General features: G+C 38.1%; 1 protein-coding gene across 5 annotated transcripts in view; it reads right to left on the bottom strand.

Moving 5' to 3' along the window:
* The window catches only part of SPAST (spastin), an 87,620-nt gene extending 79,506 nt beyond the window's left edge, over positions 1–8,114 (bottom strand). For 2 of the 5 annotated variants that reach the window (XM_051976123.1, XM_051976124.1), the window contains exon 1: positions 7,443–8,097. In XM_051976123.1, coding sequence (XP_051832083.1) covers positions 7,443–7,863 — 421 coding nt within the window. In that variant the 5' untranslated portion in view covers positions 7,864–8,097. Of the gene's footprint in view, positions 1–7,442 lie in introns of all 5 variants that reach the window. The other 3 variants (XM_051976120.1, XM_051976121.1, XM_051976125.1) reach the window with 2 other exon arrangements.
* Between the last annotated feature and the right edge of the window lie 5,167 nt (positions 8,115–13,281).

The raw sequence follows: 13,281 nt of genomic DNA, 5'->3' as shown, positions 1-13,281 counted from the left end.
CCTTATAACCACACTAGGAAGTTGGTACTACTTATCCACATTTTTATATATGAAAAAACTGAGACAGAGGTTAAGTGATTTAACCAGAATCACAAAGCAAATATGTGTGGAAGGCCAAAGATTTTTGCTATATATTGGATCCTGTTCTTTGTATTTTTCCCCTCAATAATATTTTAGTTTTCCAATTACATGTAAAGAATATCAAGTACTTATAGGTAGATCAAGCTAATATAATAAAAATGACAATTCTACCTAAATTAATCTACTTATCTAGTGCTATGCCATATCAAACTGCCAAGAAATTACTTTATAAACCTAGAAAAATATCATAACAAAATTCATCTGGAAGAACAAAAGGTCAAAATTTCAAGGGAAAAAAAGCAAAGGAAGGTGGCCTGTGTCAGACCTAAAAATATAAAGCAGCAATCATCAAAACCATTTGATACTAGCTAAAAAATAGAGCAGTGGAACAGTGGAATGGGTTAGGTTCACAAGATAGAATAGTATATTAGTAATCTTGTATTTGATAAACCCAAAGACTCTAGTTTCTGGGATAAAAATTCACAATCTGACAAAAAATGCTGGGAAAACTGAAAAATAGAAACTAGGAATTGACCAACATCTAATACCCTATGTCAAGATAAGACTAAAATGATTTAGATATAAAGGGTGATACTAGAAACAAATTATGAGAACAAAGGATAAAATACCTCTCAGATCTGTAGAGAAGGGAAGAATATATGGCTAAAGAAGAACTACAGAACATTATGAAATGCAAAATGGATAATTTAATTAGATTAAATTTAAAAATTTTGCACAAAATCAATGTAACCAAGATTAGAAGGGAAGCAGAAAACTAAGGAAAAATTGTACAATCAGTGTTTCTGATAAAGGCCTCATTTAAAAATATATAAATATATAAAGAGAAGTGAATCAAATTTACAAAAATATAAGCCATTCCCCAATTGATAAATGGTCAAAGGATACAATTTTCAGACAATGAAATTAAAGCCATTTCTAGTCATATGAAAAAAAGCTCTAAATCACTATTGATTAGAGAAATGAAAATTAAGAAAATTCTGAGATCCCACTACATACCTTTCAGATTGGCTAAAATGACAGGAAAAGATAATGATAAATGTTGGAGAGGATATGGGAAAATTGAGATACTATCCAACCATTCTGAAAAGCAATTTGGAACTATGCTCTGTACATACCCTTTGATTCAGTATTGTCTTGACTGAGTCTGTATTCCAAAGAGATCATAAAAAAAGCGAAAACAACCCACATGTGTAAAAATATTTGTAGCAGCAGGGAAATGGAATGGATACCCTTCAATTGGGGAATGGTTGAAAAAATTATGCATATGAATGTAATGGAATGTTATTGATCTAAAAGAAATGATGAATAGGCTGATTTCAGAAAAGCATAAGTAGACTTACATGAACTGATGCTGAATGAAGTAAGAAAAAACCAAAAGAACACAATAACAAGATTATGGGATGATCAATAGTGATGGACTTGGCTCTTTCCAATAAAGAGGAGATTTGAGGCAATTCCAATAGTCTTGTGATGGCAAGTGCATCCACATCCAGAGAGAGAACTATAGAGACTGAATGTGGATCAAAGCACAATATTTTCAGCTTTTGTTGTTTGTCTAATTGGTTTTTTTCTATTTCATGTTTTTGACCTGATTTTTTTTTTTGCACAGCATGATAAATATGGTAATATATTTGGAAGAATTGCATATATTTAACCTATGTCTGATTGCTTATTGTCTTCGACATGGGGGAGAGGAGGGAGGGAAAGAGAAAAACTTGGAACACAAAATTTTGCAAAGGTGAATGTTGAAAAACTCTTGGCAATATTTGGAAAAATAAAATAAAATAGTATAGAAAAACAAATGCTAAAAATTTTCTTGACATATAATTTGTGAAAAAAGTAAAATACCATTTAATAAAAAAGAAAAAGTGAGGATCTTTTCAAGATAGAGGACATGTGGACATGTTTGTAGACAGTAAGAAATGAGCCAGGAGACAAGGAGAGATGGAAATAAATGATAGAGTGAAAATGACAGAGGAAGCAATCTATAAAGGAAATAGGATAGAATGGGTTCATTTGAACAAATAGAGGGGATAAATCTTGGTGAGAAGCACTTAAAGACAGGGATGAAAGAGGAGATAGTGACAGAAGGCCAGGAGAAGAGGGAGCTCATGGTAAATGGCCCAGCTTGGCAGGGCATAATTGATATGATAAAGTAGTTCTGGGGACTCAAGAGAGGAAGACATTGATTCCCAATGGGTCAAGATGGGAAGAGAAGAAAGTGGCTACATCTCCAGGGGAGATGACTTAGAAGAGAAATAAGGAGTCAGGAGATTGGAAGTCATTATAGCATGAATGAAGAGTAAGAATTGCAAGGGAAAGAAAAGGAAGGAATGAAAAGCCAATAAATTATGGTTGGATAAAATTCTGAAAATGGTGAACATCGAAGTGGTATGTTTTATGAATGATAGCAAGTTCAAGAGTATGACCATCTTTATGTGTGACTGATGTAGGGTAGAAAAGCAGCTCATGGGAAGTGAGTAGGTTGAAGAACTGAATGGTTAATGAGCCTTAAGAAGAATCAATATATATGTTGAAGTCTTCTATGAGGACAGGATTTAGAGTGCAAAGAAAAAAAGTGAGTCAAAGACTAAACTCTTTGAGAAAGGAAGGGAAGTAACCTGGAGAAGAGTTGTCCAGATTTTAATTGGGTGGTTAATAGAAATAATGTGAATCTCAAAGCAAAAGAGGTTACTGAGTGATGAAGTAGGAGGAGAATCTGAAAGTGGCAATGGGGAACAAGGAATATTCCAACACCAATATTGCATCAACCAATGAGCTGAAGGGAATGAAAGTGCCAGCAAATATTAGAAAGGATGACCCAGGAGGTTATGTCAGTACTAGTTAGTAGATAGAAGATAGGAAAGAGAAAAAGATTTAGAACAAAGGGAAATATGTTACTTATAACAGAACAATCATTCTAGAGGATACAGTGGAAGGATTTTAGAATGAAACTCTGGAGTGAAAGGGTTGAGGGGGGACGGGAAGAAGGTGATAGCAGACTGTAGAATGGGATTTGTATGATGATCTACAGGGTTCAGAATCAATATAGTGTGCAGAATATGATTAGGTATGAGTATTCGGGTATGATTTACTCATCTTTGAGTAACACTTCCCCAAAAAGGCTGATAACCAGGAGGCAAGCAAGAGCAGAATAAGGAAAGGACACAGTTAAATGGTCAGAAAAGAAGCTCTGCATCACTTACTAGTCCTCCTCCTTCCAAAAAGTAGAGATTAGGCAGAAAAAGGGTACAGGAGATGTGAGTAGAACCTGAAAATCAGGAGAAAGAAGTTTTGTTTTCCACCAGCTTTCCTTTTCCTCTCTCCTTAAAGGACAGCCACAGAAGGAGATGGAAGGCCTAAAGACAAAAGGTAGGTTGTTCCTCTTTGCCCCAGAGGTTCCCCACATTCCATTTGGGAGATCTAGGATGGCAGCAGAAGGTGGAAGTTGTCTTGTATTAGTACAGATGGAAATCATTGCTTTGGGACAGGGGGAAGTCCTTTGAGACATATAGAAACCACCTAGCCTGGTCTGTTGCCACCTTCCCCTTAGTGAACCACACTGAACCCAAAAGGAGATAGGAGACACAAGGCAAACAGTCATGGAAAAGCTTACAGAAGTTGCTCTTATAAGCTCCATTTTGAGTAAAGGTTGATGCCAGCCATCCTTCATTCCTCTTTTGGCCCTCCTTCTGTTCCTCTGACTACTTTTACAATTTGCCTCTAAGTGAATATTATCAATCTCTCCCTCCCCATCATACTCCCTTTACTTTCAGCACCCTATAGAATGTAAGCTCTTTGGGACAGGAACTATCTTTTTGATTATACACTCAACACTATTATAACCTGTGTTTACAAAATAAGAATCTGTTCCAATGTGATTGATATTTGAGGGAATATTGTGAGCACAACAAGAATTTCAAGTTTGCTTTTTCATGACTTCTTTCACTAGAAGCAGACTGAAAAAAACCCATCCCAGATGGAACATGAGGATGACTACCACTAAAGAAATATTGGTTTAATAATCTACTTTGGGGAGAAAAAAAGGCTTCTTAACTGTACTACACTCTTTTTTTCTATATCCACACTGCCAATATAATGACAATTTCATTAGAATTAATACTGTAAGTAATACAAAGAGAGATGACTAATTACTTCTAAATCTATTTGAGGTAAGATTAAGTGACAAGGGAAGGGAATAAGCATTTAGATAGGGATCACTATATGCCCATGACTATACTAAGCACTTTTTTGCAAATATTATCTCATTTTTATCTTCACAATAACCCTATAAAGTATGTGATATTATTGCTCCATTTTACAGCTGAAGAAACTGATGCAAAGAGAATGACATGTCCCGGGTCACACAGTTCAGAAATGTGCCAGGCTGAATTTGAACTCAAGTCTTTGTGATTCCAGGACTAGAACATTGTGCCACTAGCTGCCTTTTTTTTAATTGTAGAAAGAAAACAAAGTTTAATATAATTACACTATCATATACTACCAATTTAAAAAATTTAAAAAAACAGAAAAATGGATCAGTTACATAGTAAGACAGTGATAAAAGACAGTCATTCATTTTCATTCATTCTTTTTTTCTTTTTAGAGAATCCTGACAGGAACTTAGAAAAAGTGTTATAATACTTCATGAATTAAAATTAGTTTTAAGATGCTAAAAGCCCTAAAAAAAGACCTTTAGCATGCTGGGGAGAAATCCTTTATGAAAGGACATACAAAGAATCATGGAGGATAAGATGAAAAGGCACAAAAATGCTTCATTTTGTACCACTGGAAGGAGTATTCACACCAATGAGATAACTAATACATAATAAAAGTATAAACTATCTTGATTTCATTGTTTTATTTGGACATCATGCTATGGTTAAAAGTGGTTTGGGAATCAAAAGGTAAAGCTTAAATACTATGTCTTACATTTCATCAGTTGTATGATTATAGGTAAATCACCTCACCTAACTTTTTCTTCATCTACAGAATGTAAGACACTACTATTGGGACTAATTACAGCTCAAAAAGCTGTAGTGAGAAAGCATTTCACCAACCATGAAATCCTCTGCAAAGGTGAGCTATTATGGGGCAGCTAGGTGGCATAGTGGATAGAGCACCATCCCTGAAGTCAGGAAGACCTGAGTTCAAATCTGACCTCAGACACTTAACACTTCCTGGCTGTATGATCCTGGGTAAGTCACTTAATCCCAAATGCCTCATCAAAAAGAAAAAGAAAAAAAAAGAGAGAGAGAGAGAGAGCGTGCTATTCTCTACATTCTTTTTTTCACCTGTCCCAAATAAGTGTTAAATTACATTACTTGGCATTCCCTTCCAGTCTTCTTCCCTTTCCCTCCCAAATTACAGTAGCTGACAAACTCTTATTTCCAAGTCCTTAGGCTCAGAGAAGAAAATTTATTTTTAGATAACTTGTGGCTTAAAGTAACTCTTTATAAGTGATAGATGTCTCATTTTAAGAGAGAAGTGTCTGTCAGTGTGATATAATGGAAAGAGATCTGAATGAGTCAAGCGATCAGGGTTCAAGTTCTGACTTGTCTTCTGGGGCAGATTCCATCACTGATCTACCCTGAACTTCACTTCAGTTTTTTGGTTTTTTTTTTTTTTTTTTAATCTGTAAAAGGGCCCTTTATCTGTAAAACTTCCCGGGGCTGGGAAAAAAGTGACAGGATACTGTGTTTTTTTCTTTTTAAGATTCCTCCCTTGCTATCCCATATTTAACAGAAGGATAGAATGGAATATCTAATTCTTTGGTGGTGGAAACTTCTTCTTTCAGATCTGACCATGTCTCATTTCAGTGTTCTCTGTACCTTGAGATTACTTCTTCCTAATTGCCTCTGTGATTAAATACAAAGTTCTTTGTTTGGCTTTAAAGCTTTTTACCAAGAGGTTCCCAGTGATTTTCAATTTTAATATGTATTACATCCCTTTAAGTACTGCAGTTCAACAGTTATCACCACTGAATTTTCCTAGTTTTCTCCAGGTTTTGGCTTTCCGAAGTCAGACTGTCTCCCCAAATTAAGGTAAATTCTTTTGAAGGCATAGACTCTTCTTTGTATCTCCAGCACTTGATATAGTTCCTCGCACAGGCTAAGTGCTTTAAAAAAAATTATTTTTGATAAAATGATTCTGAGCTACAGTGTTTTTGGTCTTCACAATTACTGCATCTTTCCTCCCCTCTATGTTTGAAAAGAGAACAGTGACAAAAAGTTACTGAGAAAATCGTGGTCAATTTTTTTGCTTAATAATCTAGAAAGAAGTTAAACTGGCCTTGAAACGGAAAAATAAAATAAAACTTAGACGATTATAAGAGGTTCTGTAATTCCAAAATAATTTCCACATTGTTTCTAATTAAAATTCACATTTTATAATAAGATGATCCCTATTAGGTTTTCATTCTAAATAAAACTCGTTTTTGATTTAGACTTTTTTTCTAAATAATTGCTTAACATTCATTTAAAAAAATTCTGAGTACCCAATTCTCTCCCTTTTTCAAGCCTTCTTCATTAAGAAGCAAATCTGATATAAATAGGTTTAGACTTTCCCCACAATTTGTATCACTCTGTCTCTGTAACTCTCTCTATATATGCAAGGCCACTCAAACACTCCCCAACTTTCTTGGGGGAAAGTTAAATTAAATGAAGTTAATAACATCAGGAATAAAAATTATGTTATGAAAATCGACGTAATTTTCCTCAAATACAATGTCAAATATTGAAAATACAGTCATTTTACTGATTTTAAAAAAGCGTCTGTTAAGCTAATGCAAATACACTTTGTATTTCTAATAAAAACACTATTTCCTTCGTAAGATCCCCGCCCATTTTCTCTTTTCCTATTACAATATCCGCTCTAATTTAAAACTAGCCACAATCACCCATCATGGTCAATGAGCTCCTTTTTTTTTTTTTTTTTTTTTTTTTTTTTGGTAGCAGATCCTTTCCGAAACCTAGCCTGGGCCAGGGGCCACTAAACGTTGGTCCAGCCTGACGCTGCCCGGTCTGGTCACCCGAGGGCAGTCGGCGCGGCCATCTCGCTGGGCTAGGAGAAAGCTGTCATACAGCTACTTGTCAAGCAGGGGGTGGCGGCTGGTGACAGGGACGCTCTCAGGTTCCCCAAGGGTCATGGGACGCTTAAGATGGTGCGAGTCGTGCAGCAAGCGGAGGCAGAGCGCGCCCCTCGGAAGAACTACGGGCGACAAGTAGCCTTAGAGAATCAAGGGGGAGGGGGTTGGAGGATAGGGTGGCCAGTCCCAGGTGGCTCGGGGAACCTCTTAACAAGGGACTTACGCAGAGAGCCCTAGATCGCCCACTCTTTACCTTTCTCGTCCTCATCTATGCGCAGGGCGAAGGATATGTACTCGAAGGCCTGCTTGTGGAAGGCGCGGACCCGTTCGGCCTCCCCGCCCGCCGGCACGGGCTGCGGGGCCGGGGCCGAGGCCGCCGCCGCCCCCGGCCCGGTGGCCGCCGTGGCCGCCGCCCGGGTGCTCCTCTTGGCGGCCATGAGGGCGCGGGAGAAGCGCTGGCAGAGCCACACGAAGAGGAGCCCCAGGTGGAAGGCGACGAAGCGGAGCAGCGCGAAGGTGGCCAGCAACGGGTACGAGAAGTAGCACAGGTTTCGCTTATGCGGGGACGGGCCGGCGGCCGCGGGAGGGGCGGGGCCCGCGCAGGGGGGCGGAGGCCCAGCGGGCGCGGCGCTGCCGGAGCCTTTCTTCTTTCCTCTGCCGCCCGGAGAATTCATTCACGGCCCCCGCTGCCGCCGCCGCCATAACCCACAAACGGCGACCGAGCGGCGGCGGTGCTGTTGTAGGTGTGGACGACAAGAGGAGGAGGAGAAGGACAGAGCAGCTAGGGTTGGTAGCGGCGGGCGAGTCTCCCGAGCTCACGCTATCAGCACGCCTCGCCCCGCCCCTTCCCTAGGAAAGGAGCATCACCTCCCCTTCTTTCGGCCCCTCCCCAGCAGGTCTAGGTGTCTGGGCTCTGTCCCTGTCCCGCCCCGCCCTCTCGGCCACAGGCTCGGGCGGTTGAGTGGTCACGCGCACGTCCTGTTTCCTCGTTTTCCGTTCATAGGCTACAACTACGAGGCGGACACGCGCACGTTCCGCACGTTCTTAGTTTCTGTCACTCATGGGCGCGCCTCGGTCTTTGTTGACAGGAGCTCCAGTGATACGCTTGTGCAGCCCCGCCTACTCCCACAGGCTCCTCCTTCTATAAAGCTGAAACTCCCAGCATGCCTTTGCAGCTTTTTGGAGTCAGCCTGAACTCCAAATTATCTTTGCTTGTTGTTTGGTGCTTTGCTAACTAAATAGTGATTAATATTTGGAGCGCTCTAAGATTTGCATCTCTTAGATTGCAACCTTAAACCAGACCCATAATATCGTCTCCAATTTGCCAATTTATTCAAAGAGCGATTTGTACTGAGTTAGTCAACTAATTAGCACTTGTTAAATGACTGCTATGTGCCAGGTACTAGAGTAAGCGCTGGGTATACTTAAAGAGTTTTTAAAAACAGTCCCTTCTTTCAAATAGCTTACAGTATAGTGAGAAAGACAACATGCAAATACTATGCACAAATTATATACATATAGGATAACTTGGGGATAGTTTGAGGGAAGGTATTAAGAGGACTTAAATTTGAGGACTAGGAAAGACTTTTTTTTCAGAAGTGGGACTTTGGAGCTTAAAGGAAAGGAAGCCAGGGAAACTAGAAAATCCAAGAGAAGGGTGAGGGTTTCTGGTAGGAGGGACAGACAGTATATACTGCAGGTGGCAGGAATTTATATTTGATCCTGGAGGTGCTAAGGAACTATTGGGCATTTCTTAAATAGCTGGGTGTTGTGGTCAGACCTCTGCTTTGGGAAAAATCGCTTTCACAATTGAATAAAGAATTGTCTAGATTAGAGATAGATTTGAAGCAGGGAGCACATAACAGGTCATTGTCTAAACATAAGGCAATGAGGGCTTGCAGAGTGTGATTGGTGAGAAGAGGGCTTATATGAAAGATATTACCCAAGTAAAATAGGATTTAGGAACAGACTGGGATTAGAGGAGTAAGAGAGAGAGAACCAGGTAAAAGACAGAATTGGAATTGGAATTGGAATCAGAAAAATAAGAGTTCCAATTCTGTCTCAGACCTTTAACAACTTTCCCCAAAATCTTGCTTTCTTCCCAATTGCCTTATTATTGTTGAGAATTCCACTATCTTTCCAGTCATTCAGCCTTTCAAACTGGATGTCATCTTCTATTCCTTACTGTCTCACCTCTCATATCCAGTCAACTGCCAAATCTCATTATTTCAGTCTTCGTAATATCTTTCATTTATACATACTTACATGTTAACTCCCCCATTAGAATGTGAGCTCTTTGAGGCAGAGACTGTCTTTCCCATTTCTTTATATCAACCACCACTTAGCAAAGTGTCTGGAACATAGTAAGCATTTAACAAATGTTTACTGACTGATGAAGTGACTCTGGAAGATTGTCATGGAAAGAATCTTTTGGCTTGATCTAGTCAAAAGTTTTTCTTTTAAAGATGAAATAATCAGGAATACAAAGCAATTAATTAATTAGATTAATAATGAAAATAAGAGCTTAAAAAGTAAATATTTGATAGTGAAACACTGATGTAAAGTTCAATATCGTGGGAAATCTGTAGTCTTAGGATGGTAAATTTAGAATTGGAAGAGAATTTTAAAATCATTTATTTAACCTAATTAGTTCATTTTATAGGAAAGTAAACTCAAGTCCAGAGACATGAAAGAACTTGACCCTACTTCATCTCTGAAGTTTCTATATGACTTAGACTTTAGTTCAAAATATAAATTTCACTTAATTGTGCCACAATGTAACTTTCAACTTCCTTGTCAAATTTTGACCTAGAGTATTGATATTCATTTTTCTGCAAAGAGACAGAACCCTTACCCTGGCATCGGCAAGTACCTCCATTAATCTGCTGCCTCAGTCTCAAATAAAACTAGTTTCCTCCTAAGCAGCAGTATCATGTTCTTGCCAATTCAACTAGGCGTCACAGCTGGACTTCTTTTCAAATGCACTCAAATACAAGCATTCTATTATTCTTCTTCTCCCTCAAAGCACTTCTGCTCTATACAAAATTATCTGATAAAAATCATAGCTTATGGGGAAAGTGTAGTCTGTGACACAATGCTCAAAAACTTCAAAAGTGACGTAAAAATAGGAACCTAATAAAAATGGTAGCATGTTTTTATACTTTTTAAATGGTTAAGAAATACTTAAGCACTACAAAAATGAAAACTGTATCTGCAACACTGGCACCTGCTTCAGTCTGCACAAGCAAGTTAGGTACTTCACCACTGAACTCCTGGCCTTGGGGCTTTGGGGTCATGGTAGAAGGGAGTGAATATGGTGACAGCCTGACAATTTCCTCTCATGGCTCTTACTATACTAAAATATATACAATAAATATGGCATTTTATCTTGAGAAATATGGAAATAGATATTGGAAGGATAGCTTGTGAGTTATCCTGAAAGGGTACCTTGTTTTCTACATTCTCACTGTTTCTTGTAGAGGAAATTTTGCAGAAGTAATCTCAAAATTTTAGTGATGCCCAAAATGTTCCCTAACATCTCAATTTCACTGGAACAAATTTGAAATTTTAAAACATGCATTATATATAAAAGAAAAGGAAAATGATAAATGTTGGAGATATGGGAAAATTGAGACACTAATGCATTATTGGTAGACTTGTGAACTGATCCAAGCTTTTTGGAGAGCAATATGTAACTAAGGCCAAAGGGTTTTAAAGCTGTACACACCTGTTGTTCTCGGACCACCACTACTACTCTGTATTCCAAAGAGACCCACATATACACAAATGTTTATAGCAGCTCTTTCTAGTGGCAGAAAATTGGAAAGGGGGCTAAGGAGAGTGTCTACTAATTGAAGGATGACTGAACAAATTGTGGTATATGAATATAATGAAATACTATTATTCTATAAGAAATGATGAACAGGCACATTTCAGAAAAACCTGGAAAGATTTACATAAAGACTTAACAGCAACATTGTGTGATGATCAACTTTGATAGACTTTGCTCTTCTCAACAATACAATGATCTAAGACAGTTCCCAAAGATTCATGATGAGAAATGCTAACCACATCCAGAGAAAACTATGGAACCTGAATGCTGATCAAAGTATACTATTTCCATTTTTTTTCTTTCTCATGGTTTTGCACCTTTTGTTCCAAGTCTTCTTTTACATGACTAGTGTGAAAATTTGTTTAATATGATTGTACATGTATAACCTATATCGGATTATTTACTCTATTAGGGAGGCTTGGAATTCAAAATCTTATAAAAGTAAATATTGAAAATGAAAAGAAAAAAAAACAAAACACATTACAAAACCCAAGTGTTCAGAAAGACATGCTAAAACTCACCACTTCTTCTACATCTGTCTTCTTGTTAAAAGACACATTCTGGTAGGAAGGGGAATGGGGAAAAGAGAGAAATCCCTTCTTCCTCTCTTTGCTTTGCTTCCCTTTTTGACTGTTCCCTGTTACTCAAAAGCTAGCACTGACAGCTCCTCTAATTTTGATAGCTGTCTATCTAATGAGTGAACCGAGACTCAGCAAGCCCTGGAAAAAGTACATTATCTCTGAAAATCTTCTGTGAGTTAGTTTCTTGAACCTTTTATATGTAAATAGACCACTGAATTTGAAAGAGTCTAAGCAGATTTTTTTTTTTTCCTGGACTAGGTGAAAGAACAGATTCTTTGCCTCAACTGCAACCTAGCCTTAATCACTGAATAGGTGCAATCTCAGTCAAATTAAGACTTGTTAAAGACTTTATCTTAAAAAGGCCAAAATCTCCCCTTTCATCCAGGGAGTCTTCAGTCTTCTTGATCTATATCTTGCCACTGGAGTGGAAAATTAGGCAGGTAATCTTTTTTTTTTTTTTTTAATAACTTTTTATTGACAGAACCCATGCCAGGGTAATTTTTTACAGCATTATCCCTTGCACTCATTTCTGTTCCGATTTTTCCCCTCCTTCCCTCTACCCCCTTCCCCAGATAGCAAGCAGTCCTTTACATGTTAAATAGGTTATATCCTAGATACAATATATGTGTGCAGAACCGAACAGTTCTCTTGTTGCACAGGGAGAATTGGATTCAGAAGGTATAAATAACCCGGGAAGAAAAACAAAAATGAAAGCAGTTTATATTCATTTCCCAGTGTTCTTTCTTTGGGTGTAGTTGCTTCTGTCCATCTTTGATCAATTAAAGCTCTCTTTATCAAAGAAATCCACTTCCATCAGGATATATCCTCAAACAGTATTGTTGTTGAGGTATATAATGATCTCCTGGTTCTGCTCATTTCACTTAGCATCAGTTCATATAAGTCTCTTCAAACCTCTCTGTATTCATCCTGCTGGTCATTTCTTACAGAACAATAATATTCCATAACATTCACATACCACAATTTACTCAACCATTCTCCAATTGATGGGCATCCATTCATTTTCCAGCTTCTAGTCACTACAAACAGGGCTGCCATAAACATTTTGGCACATACAGGTCCCTTTCCTTTCTTTAGTATCTCTTTGGGGTATAAGCCCAGTAGAAAATCTGCTGGTTCAAAGGGTATGCACAGTTTGATAACTTTTTGAGCATAGTTCCAAATTGCTCTCCAGAATGGCTGGATGTGTTCACAATTCCACCAACAATGTATCAGTATCCCTGTTTTCCCACATCCCCTCCAACATTCCACATTATCTTCCAAAATACACCAGCATTAGCTACTCTGTCCTGTTACTTTTATAAGATTTTGAATTTCAAGCCTCCCTAAGAGAGTAAATAATCTGATATAGGTTATACATGTAGCCAATCTGACAGATGTGTAGTAGTATCTCAGAGTTGTCTTAATTTGCATTTCTCTGATTAATAATGATTTGGAGCATATTTTCATATGTCTATAAATAGTTTTAATTTCTTTATCTGAGAATTGTCTGTTCATATCCTTTGACCATTTATCAATTGGAGAATGGCTTGATTTCTTATAAATTAGAGTCAAATCTCTATATATTTTGGAAATGAGGCCTTTATCAGAACCTTTGACTGGAGGCAGGTAATCTTGCACAGTCCTCCCTCACTTAAATACAATTTACTTGCATGTCATGG

This window comes from Antechinus flavipes, chromosome 2 (genome assembly GCF_016432865.1).
Source record: "Antechinus flavipes isolate AdamAnt ecotype Samford, QLD, Australia chromosome 2, AdamAnt_v2, whole genome shotgun sequence".
NCBI classification, from domain to species: Eukaryota; Metazoa; Chordata; class Mammalia; order Dasyuromorphia; family Dasyuridae; genus Antechinus; species Antechinus flavipes.
Note: the sequence above shows the minus strand (reverse complement) of the source record. Positions and strands in the feature narration are given on the sequence as shown.